The sequence below is a fragment of the Lampetra planeri genome, chromosome 58 (assembly GCF_965212315.1).
Source record: "Lampetra planeri chromosome 58, kcLamPlan1.2.h2, whole genome shotgun sequence".
Taxonomy (NCBI): Eukaryota; Metazoa; Chordata; class Hyperoartia; order Petromyzontiformes; family Petromyzontidae; genus Lampetra; species Lampetra planeri.
The window spans coordinates 3,120,038-3,146,441 of NC_136164.1; the positions used below are offsets into that span (position 1 = coordinate 3,120,038).

At 53.4% G+C, this 26,404-nt stretch overlaps 2 protein-coding genes across 2 annotated transcripts in view; both read right to left on the bottom strand.

Moving 5' to 3' along the window:
* Positions 1–1,600: 1,600 nt before the first annotated feature.
* LOC144735962 (dual specificity tyrosine-phosphorylation-regulated kinase 4-like) lies at positions 1,601–16,457 on the bottom strand. The gene is made up of 14 exons (XM_078618563.1): positions 16,446–16,457; positions 14,403–14,474; positions 13,189–13,297; positions 12,320–12,416; positions 11,016–11,164; positions 8,988–9,124; positions 8,513–8,656; positions 7,440–7,578; positions 6,641–6,722; positions 6,073–6,245; positions 5,274–5,334; positions 4,430–4,547; positions 2,428–3,099; positions 1,601–1,832 (listed from the first exon to the last, which is right to left on the bottom strand). The coding sequence occupies exons 3-14, from the start codon at positions 13,192–13,194 to the stop codon at positions 1,601–1,603; spliced, it is 2,010 nt and encodes a 669-aa protein (XP_078474689.1). The 5' UTR covers positions 13,195–13,297; positions 14,403–14,474; positions 16,446–16,457.
* Positions 16,458–17,258: 801 nt separating this feature from the next.
* RNF213 (ring finger protein 213) overlaps positions 17,259–26,404 on the bottom strand; it is a 70,960-nt gene continuing 61,814 nt past the window's right edge. The window contains exons 58-67 of the mRNA XM_078618576.1: positions 25,837–26,079; positions 25,275–25,410; positions 24,863–24,946; positions 23,780–23,960; positions 23,108–23,324; positions 21,934–22,011; positions 21,336–21,533; positions 20,649–20,741; positions 19,819–19,997; positions 17,259–19,105 (exon numbers count right to left, since the gene is read on the bottom strand). Coding sequence (XP_078474702.1) covers positions 18,934–19,105; positions 19,819–19,997; positions 20,649–20,741; positions 21,336–21,533; positions 21,934–22,011; positions 23,108–23,324; positions 23,780–23,960; positions 24,863–24,946; positions 25,275–25,410; positions 25,837–26,079 — 1,581 coding nt within the window. The 3' untranslated portion in view covers positions 17,259–18,933. The remainder of the gene's footprint in view (positions 19,106–19,818; positions 19,998–20,648; positions 20,742–21,335; positions 21,534–21,933; positions 22,012–23,107; positions 23,325–23,779; positions 23,961–24,862; positions 24,947–25,274; positions 25,411–25,836; positions 26,080–26,404) is intronic.

Genomic DNA, 26,404 nt, shown 5'->3' on the forward strand with positions numbered 1-26,404 from the left:
TGTGTAGTGTCTGTGGAGTGTCTGTGTAGTGTGTGTGTGTAGTGTCTGTGGTGTGTGTGTAGTGTCTGTGGTGTGTGTGTGTAGTGTGTGTGTAGTGTCTGTGGTGTGTGTGTGTAGTGTGTGTGTAGTGTCTGTGGTGTGTGTGTAGTGTCTGTGGTGTGTATGTAGTCTGTGGTGTGTGTGTAGTGTGTGTGTAGTGTCTGTGGTGTGTGTGTAGTGTGTGTGTAGTGTCTGTGTAGTGTCTGTGGTGTGTGTGTAGTGTCTGTGGTGTGTGTGTGTAGTGTGTGTGTAGTGTCTGTGGTGTGTGTGTAGTGTCTGTGGTGTGTGTGTAGTGTCTGTGGTGTGTGTGTAGTGTCTGTGGTGTGTGTGTAGTGTCTGTGGTGTGTGTGTAGTGTCTGTGGTGTGTGTGTAGTGTCTGTGGTGTGTGTGTAGTGTCTGTGGTGTGTGTGTAGTGTCTGTGGTGTGTGTGTAGTCTGTCTGTGGTGTGTGTGTAGTGTGTGTCTGTGGTGTGTGTGTAGTGTCTGTGGTGTGTGTGTAGTGTCTGTGGTGTGTGTGTGTGTAGTGTCTGTGGTGTGTGTGTGTAGTGTCTGTGGTGTGTGTGTGTAGTGTCTGTGGTGTGTGTGTGTGTAGTGTCTGTGGTGTGTGTGTAGTGTCTGTGGTGTGTGTGTAGTGTCTGTGGTGTGTGTGTAATGTCTGTGGTGTGTGTGTAGTGTCTGTGTTGTTTGTGTAGTGTCTGTGGTGTGTGTGTGTGGTGTGTGTGTAGTGTCTGGTGTGTGTGTAGTGTGTGTGTGTAGTGTGTGTGGTGTGTGTGGTGTGTGTGTAGTGTCTGTGGTGTGTGTGTGTAGTGTCTGTGGTGTGTGTGTAGTGTCTGTGGTGTGTGTGTGTGTAGTGTCTGTGGTGTGTGTGTGTAGTGTCTGTGGTGTGTGTGTAGTGTGTGTAGTGTCTGTGTTGTTTGTGTAGTGTCTGTGGTGTGTGTGTAGTGTCTAGTGTGTGTGTGTAGTGTGTGTGGTGTGTGTGTAGTGTGTGTGGTGTGTGTGTGTGTAGTGTCTGTGGTGTGTGTGTGTAGTGTCTGTGGTGTGTGTGTAGTGTCTAGTGTGTAGTGTGTGTGGTGTGTGTGTGTGTAGTGTCTGTGGTGTGTGTGTAGTGTCTGTGGTGTGTGTGTAGTGTCTGTGGTGTGTGTGTAGTGTCTGTGGTGTGTGTGTAGTGTCTGTGGTGTGTGTGTAGTGTGTGTGTGTAGTGCCTGTGGTGTGTGTGTGTGTAGTGTGTGTGTAGTGTCTGTGTAGTGTGTAGTGTCTGTGTAGTGTCTGTGGTGTGTGTGTAGTGTATGTGGTGTGTGTGTGTAGTGTATGTGGTGTGTCTGTGTAGTGTGTGTGTGTAGTGTCTGTGGTGTGTGTGTAGTGTCTGTGTAGTGTGTGTGTGTAGTGTCTGTGGTGTGTATGTGGTGTGTGTCTGTGTAGTGTATGTAGTGTGTGTGTGTAGTGTATGTGTGTTGTGTGTATGTTGGGGTGGGAAGAGGGTGGAATGTGTGTGCATGTGTGGTGATAGCGGTGGTGATGATACTAATGCACATCTATCATCACCACCCCTGGCGCCTTCATGGCTACTCTGCGGTTGAAACTCCACCACAAAGCAGCCAGTGGCAGAAGAAAGAGCAGATTGCTCGTCCCACACGAGCCAGTCCAGATCTCTTCTTCCGCTCTCTCGTCTCCCGTGTCAGCACCTCCATCTTCTCCTTCCCCCCTTCCTCCTCCACATTCTCCTCCACATTCTCCTCCACAACCTCCATCTTCTCTGCAGAGGCCGGGGTGAGCGAGGGCTGTGCGGGGCTCGATCTGTGAACGGATGGACATGACACCATTTCATTTCCCTCTTATTGCTCGTTCGTTATTACGCTACAACATCGCAACTCCCGATCATCCGTGTGTGCATTTAAACTGTGCTTCGCAACATTTACAGCATCTTAAGACACAGGCTTTTTCTGGGTAATTAAGTAAAGTGGTAATAAATAATAATATAAATACACACACACACAGAGGACACACACACAGGACACACACACACACACAGGACACACACACAGGACACAACACGCAGAGCTGCTTACCGTTGCACAGCGGTTGTAGAGGTTGCGTTGCCCTCCCTGTCGCACAGCGAGACCGGACCCTGGTCACTGCTGATGGTGGCAGTGGCGGCGGTGGTGGCGGCGGCGGCGGTGGTGGCGGTAGGGACGACGGTGGTGGCGGCGGCGGTGGTGGCGGCGGTGGCGGCGGTGGTGGTGGCGGCGGTGGCGGCAGGGACGACGGCGGTGGTGGTGGCGGCGGCGGCGGTGGCAGCAGCAACAGTGGCTTTGACGGCGGCGGCGGTGACGGCGGCGGCGGCCGTGACGGTGGCGATGGCGGCGGCGGTGACGGCGGTGGCGGCACTGACGGCGGCGACGTCGGCGGCGGTGACGGCGGCGACGGCGGCGACGGCGGCGGCAGTGGCTGCGGCGGCGGCGGCGACGGCGGCGACAGCGGTGGCGGTGACGTCGGCGGCGGTGACGGCGGCGGCGGCGGTGGGGGCGGCGGCGGCGGCGGCGGTGGCGATGGCGGCGGCGGTGGCAGCGACGGTGGCAGTGGTGGCGGCGGCAGCAGCGGCGGCAGCAGCGGTGACGGCGGCGGCGGTGACAGCGGCGGCGGCGGGGGGTGGCGGCGACGGTGGCAGCGGGGGGCGGCAGCGACAGCAGCGGTGGTGGTGGTGACAGCGGTGGCGGTAGGGACGACGGCGGTGGTGGTGGTGGCGACGGCGGTGGGGGTGGCGGGGGTGGTGGCAGCGGTGACGTCGGCGGCAGTGACAGTGGCGACGGTGGCGGCGGGGGTGGCGACGGCGATGGCGGCGGTGGCGGCGACGGTGGTGGTGGCGGTGACGGCGGCGACGGTGGCGGCGGGGACGGCGACGGCGGAGGTGGCGGCGGCGGGGGCGGAGGTGGCGGCGGCGGTGGCGGCAGGGGTGGTGGTGACGGCAGCTGCCCCGGAATGCCCGGGTTCAGCTGTGCCGACATCCCGCAGCCAGTGGTGTGCCAGTGCCTGCGCCGGTGTCATGCGACGAGACGCATTCCATCTGTTGGGACGGTACAGACACAAGCGGCACACACGACGAGCGATGACGGTCGAAGGATTTACATTTGTCTCCTCTCACTGGGTCCAAGAACTAATGGCAGCAGTGGTAGCAGTAATCCACTTTTGGCAATGATTACCATAATCATCAACTAGCTGCTGATGTATAAACTGTGCTCCCCACTTGGCCACCTTGCTGCATATTAGCCGCTCGGTGCTCTGCTCATTGTGAGCGTCGCTTCTCCGCCCTCTGTTGTTGCCGAGTAGAGAATTACCTCCAACTGCCCAGTAGCCTAAAAGTGCACCTTGCCTGGCACTGCCTTGTGTCGTCTTTCACGAAACCGATCTTAACACCGCTGGTAAAAGTCATTGGCAAGTCCAAACAGCTCCACATCATCCAATGCCCACATGAGCTCATCTCTCCTGTGACATGACCGAGCAGTGACGTGGCCCAGCGTTCGCGCATTGTTTGCCACTTGTTGCAGAGGATCACGGTGCGAATCCAGTGGCCGCCCTGGTTAATGCTGCGGGCGTGTTAACCCTAAAAATACTCGCCGTCTGCTTCATAGAGGATGTTAAAGATCCTATCATGTATTGTGCGAGAGTAGGCTGGCATCAAGGTCCACATTTGGCAAAGGAATGTACTGCTTGCAGGCTGGGCTGTCCATAGGTGGGTGCAGCGCCAGGAGCCAATCACACCGTGTGGGCCCCCCGATGCCTTCGAGCTAAACCAGAAGTATTACATCTGACACCACCGTGACATCCAAGCGCGGTGCCCCCTTAAGCGTTTGGGCCTGGGGAGGTCGCCCTGATTCGCCATACCCCAGGGACGGCTCTGCTTGTAAATTACTCATTTGGAATGTACGTAGAAATCATCACCCCCAATACGCAAACTTGGCAGGACCCTCCTGAAAAAAGTCGTGAGGCTTTCCTAGGTAAACGAGCGTCAATAAGATACATAATTAACAACATCTTCAAGTTATCTCTATTTACATTTTTTACTGTTGCACAGAGCACTCATCTAAGTTCTGCGGCAACGCAAACCACCTCGCATCACATTTATTCCATTCCGGTGCCCTACTGCGGTCTAGTCAAGAGGGAAACACCAAGGGGATAGGGTTCGCGGACATTAGCAATGATGGACTTTTGGCTTCGAAGAAGATGGGGGTCTAAGTCTCTCTATGTTAGTGTATGGATCATGCAAGTCTATGCAATGATGGAGCTTCTGATTGTGCTTGAGAGGGATGGAGCTAGTCGGAGAGCGGTCGCTCATCATTCGGAGCAGAGTGACCGATGCAGGAATCCTCGTGGGGGAGAGGGGGAGGGGCTCTTACTGGAGGCAGCAGCTGATGAAGTCCACAAACTCCGGGTCGTAGTTCGCGAGCAGCTTGCTGAGCGGGCGACTCCCTGGCACTCGATAGCGGCCAAACATCTTTGGCTCCTTAGCGGATGCTGCAGGGAGCGCGAACACACAGGAGACACGGTCACACAACCAACATCGGCCCTTGCACACCCGCAGCGCAGAAACCGTGCAATGCAGTAGCACTACGCCGTGGCCCAGCGGTTGCGATTTTGCCACCTGTTGCAGAAGTTTGTGGTCACCATCCGGCAGGCCGCCCTGGTTATACTGCAGGCTGCATTGACCATAACAAATTTGCACCGTTTGTTTCACGGTGGATGTTACAGATTCCGTGACGTAGGCCATTTTGTGCCAGCGTTACAGACCAAGTTTTGCCAATGTGAAAATGTTAACTGCAAATTACTCCATTAGGATTAAACTGGAACACTAACATAATGACCCGCCAAATATGAGTTACTTTGACTATGACTGAACTTTACAATATATACACATTTGAAATGCAAAACTCCGATAACCAATGTGAATCACAATGGAGTGTTTTGCATCATCTGGCATGGATGTTGGTAAGACAAAGGAAACTGTACGAATCATTGTTGATTTTTGGGTCAGACCACTTAATGACTGAGCCACATTTTTTGCTGTAAGACCCAATTGCTACGTGTACAAGATTTTCAGGCTGATTTCCTGGGTCTCTGCTGATGCTTAATGGTGAAAGTCGGTTGTGAAAATCGATATTCAAGAATTTATCGGTGGTCGAGCTGAAACAATAACAGTTGGCTCGTAAAACGTATTCCAGTGAGCTTGTCCCTTCAACTTACCAAAGTATTTCTTTCTTTTAGGAGCGTTATTCGCCAAGGAGTCCGGAGGCAGCCCCAGGACCTACACACGGTTCACACAACAACAAAGTTCCGTCATATAAACGCAACCGACTGTTGTAGCGAGTACTGTTAGTGAGCACCTATTAAGGCCGGCGCAGCACACTAGGGGATTGGCCCCATAGCGCCAGGTACCAGGTGCTCATTTAACGCTGTCGGCCTGTGTCCAGTTCAGGTATTTGTTAACAATGTTGCCAGTAAGCAGAAATCCAACTCGGGTCACCAGGTTCGTAGCTTGGTGCGCTAACCACTACGCTTCTACTCCCCACGGTTCACCCACAGGTGCAGGGTCGTGGTTGTGGCATGGCCCAGCAGTTGCACATCTGCCTCCCGTTGCAGAGTTTCCTGGTTCAGATCCGGCCGCCCAATTTTTACTTGCGATGTGTACAAACCGTAAATTTGTACGTGCCGTCTGCTACATTCGCAGCAGACGTTGAAAGATCCCATGACGTTATTCGAAAAGAGTAGGCCATTGTGTGCACACAGTTATGGTCCTGCATAAGTGCTGGATGTAGCTTCAAGGGAAATGTATCTCATTACTAGACTTAAATTGGAGAATTGCTCTTCAACTTACTGGTGGTGGGTGAGCTTAAACTACAAGTGGCGCTTTGAGTGCTTGCACGGATGACCATTTACTTCTTATGGCTGCGTCAGCAGGCGGGTGGCAAAAATGTGGCCAGATCGTTACGTGGCCAAGAATGTATTGTGAATCACGAGCGAAGTGCTGCTGTGTGGGCAGTACCTCCATGCAGCACCCCAACTGGTCGTAGAAGTTGATGGGTTCGAAGATGGATTTTCCAGTTGCTATCTTCGCCACCGTGCATCCCAGAGCCCACATGTCAACCGAGTTGGTGGACGAGTAGCCCAAGATTCCCTCCGGAGACATGTACTTGACGGTACCGAAGATCAAGGAGGCTGCGAATGACAGAGACAAAGATCCCCAAATCACCTTAAACAGCATCATCACACGCAAGTCATCACCCCCACACAGTCACATGTACACACGTGTGTGTGTGCATACACACGTGTGCGCATACACACAGACACAGGTGTAACAAGCTTTTGAGACAAGTGCTTTTAGCAAGCACTTATGAATAACGGCGCGATACACGAGGGGTGGGTGGCCAGCACCACGCCCTACCGCCTTGGTCTCCCCAGTGGTGATCTTTACACTTCCCACCAAGTATTCATTTGAGACTGAGTTGACTTAGGGGAGGCCCAGGAGCAGTTCAGATAATCGCCGGGTCCGTAGCACAGAGCGCTAACCGCTACGAGCAGTCTCACTCCCTCACCCGGGTGAGGTCACTCACTTTGATAATCCTCAACGAAGCTGTGTCCAAAGTCGGCGACCTTTATGGTCCCTGCCACGCGGTCCTTGACCAATATGTTTTCCTAGATGGACAGAAGAAGGGATTCACAGAGGTGATAACAGCATTCAGCCAGCAGTCCATTGAACATGTACCAAAATACGCAAATATATATTAAAAAGGGAGTCAGACGAGGTGACTTTCAACAAGGTTAGTCGCAGCGATAGTAGGATATGTTTCCTGACAGCTGCCACTGGAAGTGAGATGATGCGATGTAAGTTGCTCATTGCGTGGAAAGAGAGGCCCTAATGAAGCGTATAGCTGCTAGTGCATGCGAGTTAGGAAAAACCATGCACACACATGGATTCGGTAACACTTTCCACCACGCATTTGTCTTGGCAAGAATGTTGTGAGCAATTTGTAAGCTGATGAGTCGCCCTTGAAAACGAGCTTTCCCCAATGGCCTTTAATTGGGAAATTTACTTTTGATTCTGATTCTAAAATTTGTTTGTACATTTTAAAACAGTAATAACCCAATTTATGTCGGGGATGCGTTCCTGAAAGGTGCGACGAATATCTGAGTTTTGTATCTCTCAGGCAGGCCGCTCATAGCAACACAACTTTGGGCAAAGTCTACTTCACATTGGATGATCTTGACCAGTGTTACCGTGCCCCCCCCGCCCATCCCAGACAGGTGAACAAAGCGAATGCATTAAAACCCGTTGCTCAATGTGGCTGGGGCTTTCTCCAGGGTTAGTCTCCAAAAACAACAAAGGTTTACAGTGAAGCTCTGTCCACTCACAGGCTTGAGGTCACCGTGAATGATTGTCTTCGAATGGATGTGACGCAGGGACGTGAGGATCCCCTTGGTGTATATTTTCACCATCTCCATCCGAAGGGACTTGGATTTCCTGTTACCAATCCAATCATCCAGAGTTCCACTGTGAAAGAGGCAACAATACAAAGTCAGTGTCATTCTGTGAGGTTCTGGTTCATATAACAATGGATTATTACGCTCGTTTACCCAGGACATCCTCAAGACTTTTTTCAAGAGGGTCCTACCAAGTTTTTGCAGCAGAGGGGGCGATGTTGCTTCTGTGTGTTATCCTAATTTGGGAATTTTTCGGTAGTTTTCAGCATTGGTATGCTTGACCAAGCACAGTCAAATTGGGTATTTATTAGAAACTATAAACTTTTTATTTTACCAGGTGAGGCCCACTGAGCTGTATAGCGCTTTTTCAGAAGCGATCTGTCCGCAAATGATACCTCAACGAAGTGGCTTATCATGGGGAAATTCAGAGCAGCTAAATACTCTAAATGTGGAGGGAAAAACCGGAGAACCCGGGTAAAAATCCACGTGACCATGGGGAGAACGTGCACACGCCAAATATAGAGGCTCTGGATCGAACCCACAGCTTCCTGTATACCGAGCGAGGTCGTTAAAATTTTGCCACCAAAATGTTGAAGAAAGCCGAGAACCCACAGGAAACCCATGCAGAACAGGGAGAGAATATACACATTCCACACTCACCTCCTCCCTCCCTTACACACGCACTAACTCACTCAACACACACAATCATGAACACTCGGTACAGCAGTGGAAGAAACATACAAACTGCACGCCTATAGGCGCATCAGTTGGCAGTCAGCCCCTCGGCCTTGTTGCTGTGAGACGCAGGTGTTACCTCTGCGCTGCCATCCTGCTGATTGAGGGGGCATGCTATGTCAAAATGGGCAGGGCTGTCGGAGAAAAGCGAATGGCTGCCAGCTCAACATGTGTCCCTGTTGAGCCTCCAAGACTCATGGCAGCTCCACAATTTTACGACGATAAATGGTCGCAAGAGCACGTCAATGCAAGTGCCACTTGGTACGCACCTCAACAGCTCCAAAACGATGGTGTAGTGCTTCCTGAACTGGAACCAATCCAGCATCTCAATGATGTTGGAGTCGTCGGTGTCACTCTCCTGAAGTATGATCCCGATTTGTATCTCCCTCAACTGCAAATTGTTATTCATGGCGCTGCAAAGAGAGTCAACAATTTAATATCATCAATCATAATTTAGACTTATAATACCATGCACACTTTTGGCTCACTCTCAAAGAGAGAGAACTATTGAGATGCATGAGGATCCACATACAAGTGGGAAGGCAGCCAGGAAGTGAGCCGGTGCCAACAATTTCCCAAGCTCTGAAATCCTTTTTATGTAAAGATGTTTTGGCCAATTAATATTCATAGTCACAACTAGAGCCGGCTAGAGCCCTGACTGAATATGGCTCTCGTAGCACAAGGCGATTGTGGAGAGAGGTGCTGTGTTTCACAGACACAGTATGCAGTAGTGTGGAGTCTTACCTCAATGGAGTTCTGAGTATTTTCACCGCCACCAGGGTGTTTGTCATGTGGTCAAGACACTTGACCACTATGCCTTGACCGCCCTCCCCAATCGTCTTCAGCACCTCATACCGAAAGTTGAGGTGCTCGTGTTTTACCTGCGCAACAATCACACAGTGGTTAAGTGCCGATTCAATCGAGTCTCATTCAATCACTGCTAATTGAGTGCTCGTAAGACAACATGAAGAGATCTTGACTTAAAGCTTTCGTGACTGCAGGAATTCATATTCTCTGGGTCTTTATTTTATTGTTCTATCTACGAGACTTTACCGAAAGACCCGAAGAATATGAACATAAAGAGACTTAATCCATGGGAGTGACAAAAGATCACCGGCTATAGAATTAGCCTCGCTTCGTCAGTCCTATGTGAAGGGTAAAAACAAGACTCGGTAGGCTTGTCTGCTGTGCTAGATAACCTTGTTGCACACACTTGTGGCACACAGCAAGAAGGGCCTGGGGGTTAAATTCCCAGCTTAGTCCCTTTTTGTGTGGAGATGGTATGTTCTACCCCTCTTTAGCAAATTAGGAGTGTGTAGAGTTTGTATGCTGCTTCCCCTGTTCTGCATGACTTTCCTCCTGGTTCTCTGGTGTCCGCCCATAGCTAATACACACTCACAATGTAACTGGTGATGACCAAACATCCCAATGCTGAAAACTTACCTCCAAATTGCTCAATTGATATTACACACGGCAACCACGCTGAACGCTGCGAGAAATTGTCAGAACCGTCCTGAAAAAGTCATGGCAATGCTACTATCTGAATCAAAAGTGTTATTTCCCGAGTAAAGCCCATTAGCAATCTTTGTAAGAACGTAATCAACCAGGTAATGTGTTAACTGCTGTGTTAGCCAATTCTCTGTGTTGCACTGCATTACATTTCTAAGTTTACTAGGTTTGTTTTCTCAAACTTATAATTTATTCTATTATTTATATTATTTTATTTCTACGTGACTTTACCGAAATAACCAAAGAGTAATTCCTGCAGTAGAGGCCGACCGAAACTGAATTTCTGGTTTCGGCTGAAACAGAAACCAGACCGAGAGTAACAAATTTACTTTCGACCGAGACCGAAACAGAAAGGTATATAACCGAAAGTGACCAAACAAGATTTATGAAATACTGTACTAGCTTTACTACCCGGCTTCCCCCGGGACTTGGATTCACCACGGCCGGTTGCCTTTGTCTCCCCAGTGGCGATGTTGACACACCACACCACTTACTCGTTTGAGGCTGAGTCGACCTCGGGGAGGCCCAGGACCGGTTCAAATAATCGTCACCGGCCATGAGTAGGAATCGAACTCAGGCTGCCGGGTTCGTAGCGCAGCACGCGAATCTCTACTCAGTCGCTGCCCCACCCCCCACACACACAGGCTAAAGACAAAGATCCCCCGACTGACCGGCTGATAGACTTAGCACTAGCGTTATATTCTAAAAATAGATCTTTAGTTGACGACCGAAAGTCAATATCAGTTTTGGCCGAAACCGAAACCAGACCGAAAGTTAAAAATTGACTTTTGGCCGAAACCGAAAGTATGCCAAAAGTGGCCAATTGCCAACTTTCGGCGCCGAAACCGAATTTCGGTCAGCCTCTATCTTGCAGTCACGAAAGCTTCAAAATCAAGTTTAAAGCCCATTGAGTGAAGAAACTTTTTTCAAGGGCGACTTGGCCCGGCAGACAACATGAAATACCGACTGCATGTATGCAGGGTTTTTTTTCAGCATTGAGATATTTGGCTAATACCAGTTACATCGTGAGTGACAACACCGTGTGTGATGTCATTGTGGATGATGGTGTGCACGATAACGCTACTTTCGATGATCCTGTGATGTAAACACTGTGGTTGATTATGTTGAATGTGATGACGACGATAATGACACCCGAAGTAATAACCAGGGTGGCCTGCCGCATCCAAATCGCAAACTTTTGCAACGAGCAGCAAACCTTCGACTGCCGAGCCGGCAAGGCAGGTGTTTTGTCGTGAGTCTTACCGGAATATAACGGTGTTTGTCGTCATCGTAGCCATTGTTGTACTTGCCCCGGGCCTGATTTTGGAGCCCAAGGTACCATATCTCCTGCATGGCCAAGAGTTCTCTTTGCTCCCTGAGGGTCAGGTAGCTGCCATAGAGCTGCATGATTTCTGCAGAAATGATAAAAATGTATAAACCATTATCACTACCTTTGTTTCTTATGTTAGATTTATGTCACGCCTTATTACAAGGTGCATTACAGCAATTATAACATTGTACATAAGATGATGGTAGTTGAGATAAAGAGTGGGGTCATTAAAAGTGGTGGTGTAGTTATGGTGACAGAACAGAGGGAAAGGTAAGGAGGGGTTCGCGTATGCCTGGTCTTAGTTGGGTATCAGGGTTGGGGAGGAGCAGTAGGGGTAGTGATAGGGGTTGATGTAGGCCTGGTCGTAGCTGGGGGTGAGGGCAGGGAGTAGCAGAAGTGTGGGCAAGGGAGAAGAGGAGATGGGTTTTAAGGGAGGAACAGAATCAGATTCACTAAGGACAGCCTTGCTGAGTCTCAAGAATCTTTTTCAAGAGGTTATTGCCGAATTATTACAATAGGGGGTAATGGTGTAATCCCAACTGAATAATGTCAGACAGTTGTTTAGTCTTGGGATGTTTGACTCCTAACAGTTTTTTCACGCGAGAAAAGTGGATACCCTTGAGGAAACCCATGCAGAACAGGTGGAGGACATACAGACTCCACAAGCAAAAGCACCTGAGTCGGGAATCAAAGCCAGGATATTTTTACTGTGAGACACAAATGTTACCAGCCTGCCACCCAAAGTTTAGACGCCATATGAATGTGCACGTTGGGCCAAAGGGAGGAAAATAATTATTTTGTCGTAAGTCTGGCAGACATCGAAAGAGAAAACAGACTAAAGTAAATATGGGAGTTGTAGTAAAATGGTAACTCACTTCTATAAGAATGGTTGCTAGGTATTACATCATCACTTCCATTGCACAAGCCAATCAGCTGAAAGCAAAATCAAGTGCCCATGCAACTTGGCTGCCTTGATGTCCCCCAATCAACATGGCTGAAGTGATGTCCCCCATGCAAAAATAGGCAACTTCACACATCACCTATACAACACAACCAGCACAATGTCACCCATGCAATATGGCTGACTTGAAGTCACCTATAGAACATGGCAACCATGACATCGCCTTGATGCCCCCACCCCACCATGGACGATGTGACATTCCCATACAACATTGCCACCGTGATGACGATGACCCCCATGCGACATGGCTGATGTGGTGTCCATTATTTTTATTACCTTGCGGGGTTTTGCACTTGATGGGGGCTCCTCCTTTTGAGTCTGAGAGCGCACTCCATCTCACGCATTTTCTTTTTCTCACTATATATCGGCTCATCTACACACACAGACAAAATTCCACAATATAGACTTCAACAAACTGTTGGGGCAAATGCAGCCACAAATCTGGCTGTTGCTTGATAAAGCTAGTTGTAATTACTGGCAAAACGTACTCTGATTGGAAATGTGGCTTTGCTCTCCAACACACCGGTGTGCTGTATTAGTAACGAATTGGCATGTTCTGTTTACGTGACAAACCTTACTAATTGGCTGTATCTGGTGGTGGCGGATTTAACGACATTTATATTTACACGATCTAACTAAAAAAAACCTGTTATGGATGATATTGGGGGCCGTCCATAAATGACGTCACGTGATTTTGGACGATTTTGACCCCCCCCCCCCTCATCACACGGCGTCACAAAAAGTCAGACCCCTCCTCAAATATGACGTCACAAAGCTCTGCCCCCCCCCCCCCCCCAAAATAAAACATGCTTCATGTCGCTTTCAACTATTGTCATTGCAGTACGTATTTAATGTGGCGCTGCACTCTGATGTTGTAGGAGAAAACATTTATTAAAAGTCTAATTAAATAGAACGTGTCTATATTTATTTAAAGTTGGACATTTTGATGTGACGTCACATTTCTCAACCCCCCCCCCCCCAGGTGCGTGACATAATTTATGGTCACAAAAGGCTACGTGTTAAACGCTCAGAGACACACACCAAGGTAGAAACGGTGAGGAGTAGGTACGCGGACAGAGAGTGGAGAACACAGGCATGTGAATCACATGTTCGCCCATACTTCACCACGCGAGTTGAGCTCATACCTCCATGTTGGCGACGTGTAGAGCAGGAATACCGGAGTGTTTTGCGTCTCGCACCGTCTGGGTCTCCGTGAGGAAAGCGGGAGACGAGTGTAGTAGGGTCAAGCACAGTCTAGGATGTGGGACGAGATCGTTACCATGTGATTTACATCTCGAAATCGTGAACAGTTTTTTTTATCAATTGGGATTGCACATCGCCCTCACCTGGCAGACTAATGGCCACTTGCAGAACGACTGCTGAGCCACCTTGTTCCCTAGAGAGATAGCTACCACTGGAGGTGGAATGAGGGGTGAGTGGGATGAGTGAGGGGTGCGGCAGTGTAGCAAAATCCTTAATTGTACCGCACTTCTATGTTCCCCCGTCTCTGTCGCCTGACTTAGCCACAGCCCCAACACGAACACACATCGTCAAAACGGAGATACATCATCAACACGAACTCGCATAACACAAACCCACATCGAACAGACCCACATAATCACCACAATCCCACATCAACACAAACCCACATCATCACACTCACATCAACACAAAGCCACATCATCACACACATCAACACAAACCCACATCATCACACTCGCATCAACAAAAACCACATCAACACGGACAGACATCATCCTCACAGACCCACATAATCAACACACATCAACAAAAAATGTACATCAATACGAACCCACATCAACATGGACCCAAATCAACACGGACTCAACATCAACACAAACTCACATAAACAGAAAGCTACATCAACACGAACCCACATCAACACAAACTTACACCAACACAGACTCATATCAACACAGACCCAAACAAAACAGACTCAACACAAGCCCACATAAACAGAAAGCCACATCATCAAAACACAGACCCATACCATCAATACAAACCGACATCATCAACACAGACTCGCATTATTAACACCAACTCACATCAACACAGACCCAAATCATCAACACAAAGCCACATTAAACAGACCCACATCAACAGATCCACATCATCAAAACACATCAACACAGACCCACACCATCAGTACAAACCGACATCAACACAGACTCGCATTATTAACACCAACTCATATCACCACAGACCCACATCATCAGCACGGACTCGCATCAACACAGACCCACACCATCGGTACAAACCGAGATCGTGACTCACATTGTTAGCACATCAAGCTGCCGCGTGTAACAAGTCGAGCTCGTCACAACTCTGCCACTCTCACCTGTTCAGTGTCGCTCGGAGTGGCTCCAGCTGCTGTCTTCTGTCTCCGTCGTCTCCACGCGTCTCTCCAACTCTGAGCGCACGAGTCACGAAACCGGATGTCGGTCTGATGCGTCACAGTGATGTCACAGTCCGAGATTCCGCTTGGTTCCCGCCCCCTTTCGCGACTTCCGGTGTCGCGTGGTCACGTGACGTCACGCGCGGCCCACGTTCACCGTCCCGGTGTCATGGCCGCTATGGGGGCCGATTGTATGAATCGGTCCTGGGCCTCCCCTAGGTCGACTCGGCCTCAAATTAGTACCTGGTGCGGTGTGTAGTAAACATCGCCGCTGGGGAGACAAAGGCGGCTTGGTGTGGCACTCGGCACCCACCCCCTCGTGTGCCGTGCCGGCCTTTCTAGGCGCTCCCTAGCAGCACTTGCCCCAACAGCCTGATCAGGCGATAGAGGGGATCTTTGTGTCTGTGTGTGTGTGTCTCTACGTATCTGTGTCTCTGTGTGTGTGTCTCTACGTGTGTCTTGAGTGTGTCTCTGTGTGTGTGTCTACGTGTCTGTCTCTGTGTCTTGAGTGTGTCTGTGTGTCTTGAGTCTGTGTGAGTGTCTCTGTGTGTGTCTTGAGTGTCTCTGTGAGTGCCTCTACTTGTGTCTGTGTGTCTCTGACTACGTGTCTCTGTGTGTGTCTTGAGTGTGTCTGTGAGTGCCTCTTCGTGTGTCTGAGTCTGTGTCTCTGTGTGTGTCTGAGTCTGTGAGTGTCTGAGTCTGTGTGTGTCTCTGTGTGTGTGTGTCTGAGTCTGTCTCTGTGTGTCTGAGTGTGTGTGTCTGTGAGTGTGTCTGAGGCGTTGTGACTTTCTCGATATTCCGCTCTGGTTTTTGTGTCTTCGTGTGTCTCGTTTTGGTGAGCGGCGATGCTGTGAGCGTGTAACGACCAACTTGGCAGTGCCTGTACAAAGCGACGTCTAGGTCTACTCAGCCACAAATGTACCATATTGTCCAAATGTATCCCATTAAATAATACCGTATAGTGTGAAATCGTTCATGTTGAAAGTGTATTCCTTAACATGAGCATACCTTTGTATTAAGTTCATATATCGTTTAGCAACGATGTAGACATCGGCTTTAATTGTACACGACTGAATATGAATGTATTTATAAACAATTAACTTTAATGAAACATTAAGAAAGGTGCGTTATAGAAGGATCGCCTCACTGCCATTGGCAACTTGCGCCAGACCGCGCCGACCAGCGTGGTGAAGTATGGTCAAGTGGGGGGCCCTCAGTTGAGTTCGCATGGAGGGGGGGGGGGGCGACTCAAACGCGTTCGCTTGCCTATGGGGGGGGGGGGTCTACTGGCAATGTACGCATAGGAGACAGGGGGGTGAAGCCTCGATAACAATGTGTCTACATTGGCCTTCAGATGAGTGAGTTAGTCTTGTTTGCTTAAACACGTTAATAGTGTTAATCCTCGTGGGGGGTAAAGAGTCGGCGTGCGTGCAGGGAGAGGGGTCACGTGACTGATCGTTGCCTCAATCTTGATGCGAAGATTGTCGCCTCCCTGCTCAGTGGGTGCCCCTCAGCCCACACCGCCCCCAGGGCCTCACGGCCTGGGGGGGAACCGCTGGAGCGGAGCTGCTAAATTGACAAACTCTCGACACCCGCTGCTGCTGCTTGTTGTTTCTTGTTGTCCTTCCCGCACCTCTCATGGGCGAGGTTGGCTCCGTGCGGTGCGATAGAAGTTCTACCTGCACACACGATGGCGGCGATGATGATGATGAGATACCTGCACACACGATGGCGGTGATGATGATGATGTACCTGCACACACGATGGCGGTGATGATGATGTTGAGGTACCTGCACACACGATGGCGGTGATGATGATGTTGAGGAGGTACCTGCACACACGATGGCGGTGATGATGATGTTGAGGTACCTGCACACACGATGGCGGTGATGATGATGTTGAGGTACCTGCACACACGATGGCGGTGATGATGATGTTGAGGAGGTACCTGCACACACGATGGCGGTGATGATGTTGAGGAGGTACCTGCATGATGTTGACGATGTTGATGCGGCCGCCTGGAAAGCTCTTCAGATAGGAAGCCACCGGAGCTGAGCACTTTTAAACCATGGAGATGAACAAAGACTCGTTTCTTTAGAACCGCCTTCTTGGGTTTAGTTTGTTGTCCTTCCCCCGCACCTCCGATTAGCACGGTTGGCTGCGTACGGTGCGAAAGAAGTTCAGCGTCGGGTAGAGACGCACGTCCTTCCTACAAAGTCCACCACCTCGTTGTTGACTCGGCCGGCAGCACTCGAGAGTCGTGAGAGTGGCGCGTTCTCGACTCGTATCGGACGAGAGCCGGGAAATCCTCAACAGTCTCGAGTCCTGCTGCTACACACACACACGTGTGTAGCAGTATGACTGTGTGTGCAGCAAAGTCCTGCTGCTACTACATACACACGTGTGTGTAGCAGTATGACTGTGTGTGCAGCAAAGTCCTGATGCTACTACATACACACGTGTAGCAGTATGACTGTGTGTGCAGCAAAGTCCTGCTGCTACTACATACACACGTGTGTGTAGCAGTATGACTGTGTGTGCAGCAAAGTCCTGCTGCTACTACATACACACGTGTGTGTAGCAGTATGACTGTGTGTGTGCAGCAAAGTCCTGCTGCTGCACTCCGGTGCCTGGCCGATAGCCACGGGGGAGCGTTTCGCGGCAGTGGCGAGCGAGGGGGGTGAGTGCAGCGAGTGTCGCGGCCACGTGTGTAATGGCGGAGCGTCACGTGTGTCATGGCGGGTGGCGAGTGGCTTGCCCGTGTTGTGGAGTTTAGAGAGGCACACACACACACAGCGGTGTACGTCAAACACGGACATTTACTCTGTTAAAATCACTTCACAATCGTGGGCATTTATGCAACGGTGAGAACGTACGTACACATCTATATGGCTTATCGCGGAAGCGGTTGTAATTTCCGCTGTTGTCATTTCTGCAGCGCGAGTCTATCCCGCAAGAGGGCGCTATGCTTCACAGGCGGGTTCAGGAGGCTGCCAGTCGACGAGGGGGCGGGGCCGTTGCTGCTGTGCCACGTTGACCCACACGAGATCAACAGCATCCACGGCGGTGAGACGTTAACTCCCTCACCTGGAACACAGGAGGTCGTGGGTTCGATTCCGACCCTGACGCCTGCTGCTGCTGTACATTTGGAGTTTGCGTGTCTCTCTCCCCGAGGTCGCGTGGATTTTTCTCCAGGTCAAGGTTTTCCCTCCACATTTAGAATCAACAATGTGCGTTCAGAGTATTTGGCCGCTATATATTTCCTCGCGATGATAAGCAAGTGAGTTGAGCTATCATTAGTGATAGCCATGTCGCTTCTGGATAAAGAGCTACATAGCTCAGAGGAGCCCTTCGACCTGGTAAAATTAAAAAGAATTCTAGATTTGAAGCTTTCGTGGATTCATACTCTTAGGTTTTTTCGGTAAAGTCACGTCGGTAAAAATAAATAATAAAAGTAGAAATAATATAAATAATAATAGAAATAAAATTATAAATCACGATGTTTCAGAGGCAACACAAGTCTCCGTCATCAGGTGGGACCGTCACAGCTAGATTTACTTGAAAATAATTAATATTATTTTTACTTTTATTATTTATTTTTACCTACGTGACTTTACCGAAAAAACCTAAGAGTATAAAAATGAAAAATAGTTTATTTTTAACTGCAGCCCACGGTGGCAATTTGGTTCGAGCCCGGCGTCCGCCCTGGTTAATACAGCCCGGGTGTATTTGACCGTAAAAAGACGGTGCCCCCCCCTGCTTCGCTCACGCTTGGATGTTAAAGACCTCCCCCCGGCGGGCGGCGTGGTTTGAAAGCAGAGTGGGGCCTTGTCACGGCGAATTCGCCAACCTCAGTTTGATTCACCCGCCGTGCTAATATCAGTGGAAATGATCTCGTCTTGTCCTGGGCATCGTCTAGGTCGATTCAGCGCTACATTAGTACCCGGTGCGGTATGATACGGCAAAAGCATTAGTTTGACCGTCGCCCGATGAACATTACTCATGTACTGCAGGGCAAGTGCCTGCTGTGATCTCTGAGGTAGCTCTGTGTTATCTGCTCGGCACGATATTTCCCAAGGGATTGATCGTCTCCTGACGACGCAACGCCGACGGAAGCGCGGTCGTTGCGAGAACGTCGGGGAACGAGCCGATTGTAGTTTAAAGTGAACCCTTGTGATGAGGGACGCGCGCGCAGACACACAGAGTGCCGGGGCCTGAACCCAGCCATCTCCGCGGAAGAGGCAGTGCAAGTCGGAGAATGTGCGAAGGAAGTGGCGTACGGAACCGTTGCCTTTCTCGGGAAAACATTTGTCGAATGCGACAATAAAACAACTATAAAAGAACAACAAAACAATGACCGAGTGAGCGGTCACGCCACGTGATCTAGCCACGCAGTCGCACCACCCGGGCTAGCCGTGCGGTTTAGCCACCCTCGCTAGCCATGTGGGCTAGCCACCCTCGTTAGCCATGTGGGCTAGCTGCGCCAATGCTGGCTGGGCTTGGCGGCGCCTCCCCACGCAGCCAGCGCCAATTTCCAGACGGCAAAGCTGTGAGCCACGGTGAGGTCGGCGGGCAAGCCCTCGCTCAGCTCCCCGGAGCGCTCCACGCCCTTTGCCTCCAGGTGATTGGACAGCGTCTCGCTCAGCCTGGCGGGGGTGGGGGGGGGAAGGAACAGGAGGTGTTCAGTTTGAAAAGTTCAGTAAGTTTCCTGGCAGAGCCTTAGTCTGGCTCGATGAGTCTGGCTAAAATATATTCCGCATTCGCCAAGCACACTTGCCACCAAAGAAAAAAATATACAACAATATATATGACACCTCAAGAAGTCATAAGTCAGTAACGGTTATCAACCTATTGGCTCATTTCCTGTCATAGCACCGGGGAATTTCTACCACTGATGATGAGCACCGCCTCCATGCTGCTTTGAGCAGGAAACCACTTTGATTCTGAGCGAACACTTGGGACAGATGTGCTCTTCGCGATGGTGATGCTGCCACTACCACCGCCACTACTGCTGCTGCCACTGCTACCACTGCCACCACTACCACTGCCACCACTACCACTGCCATCGCTGCTGCCACCACTGCTACCGCTGCCACCGTTTCCCCCGCTACCCCCACCGCCACCACTGCTGCCATTGCTAACGCTGCGACTGCTGCTACCGCTGCCACCACTGCTGCTGTCACTGCCAGTGCCACCGCTACCACCACTGCCGCTGCCACCATTGCCGCTGCCGCTGCCACCATTGCTGCTACCAGCACCACCGCTGCCACCACTGCTGCTGCCACCACTGCTGCCACCACTGCTGCAATCACCGCTGCCACCGCGATCGCGCGGGAGGTAGGATGCGCGGCGACGTTACCCCCACTGCTCCTGGTAGTTGTCGTAAGCGCGCTCGCGGCACAGGCCCAGCGCGATGAACTCGTGCAGCTCCAAGAGGAAGCTATCGGCCGGGCAGGTGGCCAGAAAGCGGCGCAGCTGCTCGCCCTGCTGGGTCGTGAGCTCACCCCGGTAGCGTCCGTCCAGCCGGGGGAATGGATCCTGCGCAGCGCCACGCATATAGATCAATCAATAAAGTCGATATCTTGTTCCGCGTGGAGTAGTAACGACATTATCATTGGTGTAACTACATTATCAGTGGCATAGTAACGATATCATCAGCTCCGGGGGTGCGGCAATCGGTCAGGTGGGGCCCCAATATTTGATTTGACTCTTGGCACGGTCGCACCCTAGAGGCTATTTTATTTAACGGCTCCTCCCTAATCCTATCGTCGTCACGCTCACGATCATTTAATGCTGTCGGGGGCGCTCTGTCTTCGCTAAACGCAGCCACTACAGCTCCGTCGCAGTAGTTAGCTCTATGCAATATTACGTTACCTCTAATTAAATGAATATAAAACGTGGAATGTAAATAGAAGCACTTTAATTAAATTTACATGAAACTGCGTTTTAAATAAGTGTTGTTGCTCTTTGGCACTGTTGTTGAAAACAAATCTCATGCTGTTTGTCAAGGGGGCCCCAACTGGTAGCTTTGGCCACCAGCGGGAGGGGGGGAAGGGGGGGGGAGGGGCCAAGGCACCCCCTGCCTGCCCCCCACGCTCGTTACTGGTGTGTTGGGTCTTTCGAAATGAAGTGTTTGCGAGCTGTTTTGAACGCTCGCGGCTCAGCCGTGTGCGGCGCGGCGCCGGTCACCTGCTCGCCCTGCAGCAGCAGGCACTGCGAGCGCAGAGCGGAGAGCAGCTGCCACAGCGACGCCATGTGCTTCAGTCGGCAGGGCTCCAGCACCTGACACAAAGACAACAATCCCCCGGGTAGCCTTGACAGACTGTTGGGGCAAGTTCTGTTAGCGAGTACCACTTGTGAAGGCCGGCACGGCACACGAGGGGGTGGCTGGCCAACACCACGCCCGGCCGCTTTTGTCTCCCCAGTGGCGATGCTTACTCAACACCGTACTTGGTACTCATTTGAGGCTGTGTTCACCGGCTTTGGTGGCCGTGAGCGGGGCTATCCGCCATGCCACTGCTCCCCACCTGACACACGCACACACGCACACACCACGCACTCGCTCGCCGCACAAAGATCCCCCATGTAGCCTTTAACATACTTTTGTGGCTAGTGCCCTCTCTGATAGCGGTTCAGTGAGCGAGCGTTTGATGAACCGAGAGAGCGACTAACCACGAGCGGGCTAGCATTGGGCGAGCATGTGGCGAGCGATTGACTGAACCGAGAGCGGACGAGAGATTGTGGAGCGGCCGAGCGAGCGTGGTGGGCGAGCGTGGTGGGCGAGCGTGGTGGGCGAGCGTGGTGGGCGAGCGTGGTGGGCGAGCGTGGTGGGCGAGCGTGGTGGGCGAGCGTGGTGGGCGAGCGTGGTGCACCCACCTGCAGCACGTGCGCCGACACCTGGTGCTGCATGCACAGCACGTGGGCGAGGTAGGCGGTGAGCGCCGTGTCGGAGTGCCCGCCAGCCGGCACCAGGAAGCCGAGCGCCACCTGCACGCACGCCAGCGCCTCCGCCGCGTCGCTGGGCGAGCGCAGCTGGGCGCGAAGTCGCTCCCGGTGAGAGCTCAACAAGGGGACCTGGGCGGGAGGGAGGGAGGGTGGGGGGGGAGATTCGGGCGGTGATCCACCAACCCTCGCTGCTGCCGCTGCCTTCACGGCACCACTGCCGCCACCGCCGCCGCGTATTGGACAGACAAAGCGGCGGCAATCCACGGTCACAATGACCTTGGCGGGACTGACCACGACGACCTCGATGGTGGTGGGGGTGTGTGGGGTGGGGGTGTGTGCGGTGGGGGGTAGCGTGTGGGGGGGGGGTAGCGTGTGGGGGGGGGGGGGTAGCGTGTGGGGGGGGGGTAGCGTGTGGGGTGGGGGGTAGCGTGTGGGGGGGGGGGGGTAGCGTGTGGGGGGAGGGGGGTAGCGTGTGGGGTGGGGGGTAGCGTGTGGGGGGAGGGGGTAGCGTGTTGGGGGGAGGGGTCACCTGTGGGATCTGCCTCTGCAGGTCTTGGAAGAGCTGTGCGTAGTCGCGGTCGTGCAGCATCACGAGCGTGGGGATGTTCTGTGGAGACGAGGCGGCTCCATCAGACACGGACAGAGAGATGGAGAGAGAGACGGAGAGAGAGACGGAGAGAGAGACGGAGAGAGAGACGGAGAGACACAGGAAGAGAAGGAGAGGGAGGCAGAGAGAGACGCAACGCCACGCGCCCAGACGGTGACTCGCCAGTCGAATCCAACCGGTTTGGTTTTTGTGTCGATTTTATCGCAAAGTTGCTGAGCACAGCCCCACACGCTCAGCTAATCACTCAGTGATTCACTCACCCACTCACTACACCCACTCACTCATTCACTACACCAATTCACTCACCCACCCACTAACTCACCCACCTACCCAACCACGCACCTCGCTGCTATTTCTACTTCATCCCTCGCATCGCTCAACTTTGGCAATTCCCCTGTATCATCTCCTTACATCATCATCTCCATACCTCATCATCTCCTTACCTCATATCTCCTTACCTCATATCTCCTTACCTCATATCTCCTTACCTCCCCCCGATGCTCTCACAATAACAATATTTCCCTTGCTGAAGTCAGCAAACTATTAAACTCTCACAATCATAACAACAATGTCAACTTCTACTGGGCCGCCACCGCACGCTACTCGCTCGCTCTTGACCACAGAGAGAGGAGCAGCTGTGGGAAGGCAGCCACGCGGTGAGCAGCTGGCGCTACCAGCAACTGCCCAGGCTCTGCGGTCCTCTATATATGAAGGTGTTATCGGGCAATTCACGAGCGTTTATATTTATGTTGAACTTCTTTTGCACCGTACGTAACCAACCGTGCGAATCGGGGAGGAGGGCGAGGGAAGGACAACAAACTAAACACAACAAGCAGTTCTACAGTAATGAGCTTGTCAATCTCGATGATGATTTTAAAGTGCACAGCTCCAGTGGCTTTTTAATATCAGAAGGAAGAGCGTTCCAGACGGCCCGCAGAAGCGCATCTGAAAGCGCCGCGTGATGTGGTGACCACCGTCTTTGTTTCGATGGCCAGCCAAAAGCCGCTGCTGCTGCTAAAGAGCAGAAGGGGAGGAGACGCACACGCGCGTGCACACATAGGTGCGTGCACACACGCGTAAAGACAAAGTGCAACACCTTGATATCGATGGGCGGGCGGCCGCGCACGTGTCTCCGCACGACGTGGCGCTGCAGCGCGCGCAGCTCCGTGGTGGCGCCGAGCGCCGTGCCGGCACCGCCGCCGCCGGGCTCCACCGCATAGGCTCGCGCCGCCGCCAGCAGCGGGGCGAGGTCGCGCGCCGGCTCGTACGAGACGAGCAGCGGCGGGGACACGGCGCTCACGCACACCGGCAGCCTGCGAGCGACGTGGGGGGGGGTCAGGGTGAGCGGTGCTTAGAAGCGGAGAGATCGTGCGGCAGCAGCAGCAGCAGCGTTGTCGTCAGCATCAGCAGCACCGTCGGTTATTGTTGCCGTTGTTGCTGCCGGTGAATGCGCGCTGTGTGCGCGCTGTGAGCGTGTGCTGCATACTGTGCTGTGTGTGTGCTGTGTGCGCGTTGTGAGTGTGTACTGTGTGCTGTGTGTGCTGTGTGCGTGCTGTGTGTGCTGCGCGTGTGTACTACGTGTCTACTGTACGCTGTGGTGCTGCGTGCGTGCTGTGCACCGCGCATTCTGCATGCGTGCTGTTCGTGCGTGCTGTGCTGCGTGCATGCTGTCCGTGCATGCTGTGTGCGTGCTGCGTGTATGCGTGCTGCGTGTGTGCGTGCTGCGTGCGTGCTGCGTGCGTGCTCCGTGCACGCCGCGCGCACTCACGGCGGCTCGTGCCCCTCTGCGCGCGCCAGGGTGTCCACGACGCGGTTGTGCTGCGCCACGAGCAGCGCCACGAGCGCCGTGGCGGCCAGGCCGGGCCCGGCGCGGCGCGGCACCAGGGCCAGCACGGGGCCCTCCAGGCCCAGAGGCTCCTCCAGCAGCGACACCGCCACCTTCAGTTCGTCTGGGGACAGGGAGACGGCGAGCGGGGGGTGGGAGGGAGAGTGGGAGGGGGGGTGGAAAGTGGGGTAGAGAGGGTGGGTGAGTACGAGGGTGCCGATGACCGGTGCCAGCGGTGTCAAGATCGGCCTCTGTGGAGGAGGAGGCTCGTGAAGGACGCTGCTGCTGCTGCTGGGCGGCTGGAGGCAGTCGCCCTCCAGCAACAACGACGGAGGGCAGAAGAGCGACGCTCACAACAACGAGCGGAGCGCAGGGCGGACAAAACGCAGCGAGTTGGCACAGTAGAGGGCTGAGCCGGTTGTTGTTGGGGAAGAGAGGGTGAGTGGCAATTGAACTCGGGTTGCCAGGTTTGTAGCGCAGCATGCTAACTGCTACACAACCACTCCCCACACTGACATGCACACATGGACACGTGCATGCACACACAGAGACACGCACAGATACACAGAGACGAAGACACAAACAAAGATCCCCTATATAGCCCCAACAGACTGTTGGGGCAAGTGCTGTTAGCAAGTAGCACATATCAAGGCCGGCACTGCACACGAGGGGGTGGGTGACCAGCACCACGCCCGGCCGCCTTTGTTTCCCCAGTGGCGATGTTCACTACAAACCGCTACACCAGCTACTCATTTTGAGACTTCAGCCCTAGGGGAGACCCCGGACCGTCCTAGAGAGGCACCACACCTCCTGTCTCTCCCCAGAACTCCTTCCTCCCGACCATGCCTGCACCACGCAGTTATTTGAGATACACACAGAGACACACATACACCCAAAAAGACACCCAAAGAGACACACAGAGACACACATACACCCAAAGACACACACACAGAGACACATGCGCACACGCAGAGACATCATCGTCGTCGCCCCGCGTGCCGTGTGCATCCCCGGGCCCCCACTCACTGTTGTCCCTGATGAGCGTCCGTGCTTGGTTCCAGACGCCGATGAACCCCTCCACCCTCTTCTGCAGCGCCGCGCGGAGCGAGACTGCGGCACAGCGAGAACGCAGCGGCACGGTCACGCGCCGGGACACACCGCCACTGAACTGGCAAAACCACCAGAACCACCAGAGATCGCCAGAACCGCTGGAACCGCTGTAACCACAAGATCCACTGAAACCGCCGGAAGCGCCCAGGAATGGGTTCAGATAATCGTCACCAACGTTGCCCCTGAGTGAGAATCGAACGTCAGATGGCCGCGTCCGTGGCGCGGTGCGCCAACCGCCCCGTCGCCGCTCCCCGCACGGGAGAGACGCGCGCGGCGCCGGTGATTGAACCCGGCGGCCTCTGGCGGAAGAGGCGGTGCTGGTCCGTACCGGGCGCGATCGTAGAGAGGAAGCTGCGGATGGAGATGTCGGCCTTCTCGGGAGGGACGTTCCGGAATCGCTCCACCATCTCCCTGGCGAGGGACAGCAGCTCGGGCAGGTGTCGAACCAGGCGCAGGTGCCTTTCCTGGGGGGCCGAGACGGACGCGGGGGACACGCGCGACCACGTTCACGGCCGCAACCCCCAGTCACAGCCCCCACCGACGCCGCCGTCACTTCCCGGCGCGTGACGGAGGGGGCGGTGGCGATGCCCTGTGGGCGGTTCGCGATGTGAACCGCGCAGGCCAACAACGGTTTTGTTTGCAGGGTCGCACGCACCACACGTGGAGGGTCTGCTGCTGCTTCTGCTACTACTGGATAGGAGAAATCCACACCCATCACGACCCACCCACCCACTCCACCCACCCCACCCACCCCACCCTCCCCACCCCTCCCTACCCCACCCTACCCCTCCCTACCCCACCCTACCCCTCCCTACCCCACCTACCCAACCCACTCCACCCTCCCCACCCACCCCACACCCACCGACGTGAGTGTGAGCCGGTTCACTCGCCTGCTGCAGAAAGACGGTGAGCACGGGCAGCTCGCTCTGCAGGCCCTGCTGCTCCAGCTGCGTGGCCACCTGCAGCAGCGAGGCCCTGGGCCTGTAGCGCCACAGCTCGGGGTGGACGCCCACCGCGCCCGGCGCCATCCACGGCACGTCGCCGCGCACCAGGCGCGCAAGCGGCCCGCAGGCACCGCCGCGCCTGTCGCTACGAACCCGCTCGTGGGCCTCGCCCAGACGCCCCTCCAGATCCTAGGCAGCCACGGAGACAGTGGGATGGGGGGGAAGGGGAGGAGGGAGGGGAGGGGAGGGAGCGGAGGGGGGCAGGCGGAATTGGGGGGGAGGGCAGGAGGGGAGAAGGGGAGGACAGGGGGGAGGAGGAGGGGGGGAGGGAGGGGAGGGAGGATGGAGGGGAGGAGGAAGCGGAGGGGAGGGACCAGAAGGGGGGGGCAAGAGGGGAGGGAAGGTGGTGTGACAGAGTGGGTGAGTAGCTGAACAGTTGGGTGACTGAGTTGGTACGTGGGTGATTAGGTGAGTCTGGGTGGATAAATTCGTGAGTTGGTAGGTGGGTAGAATA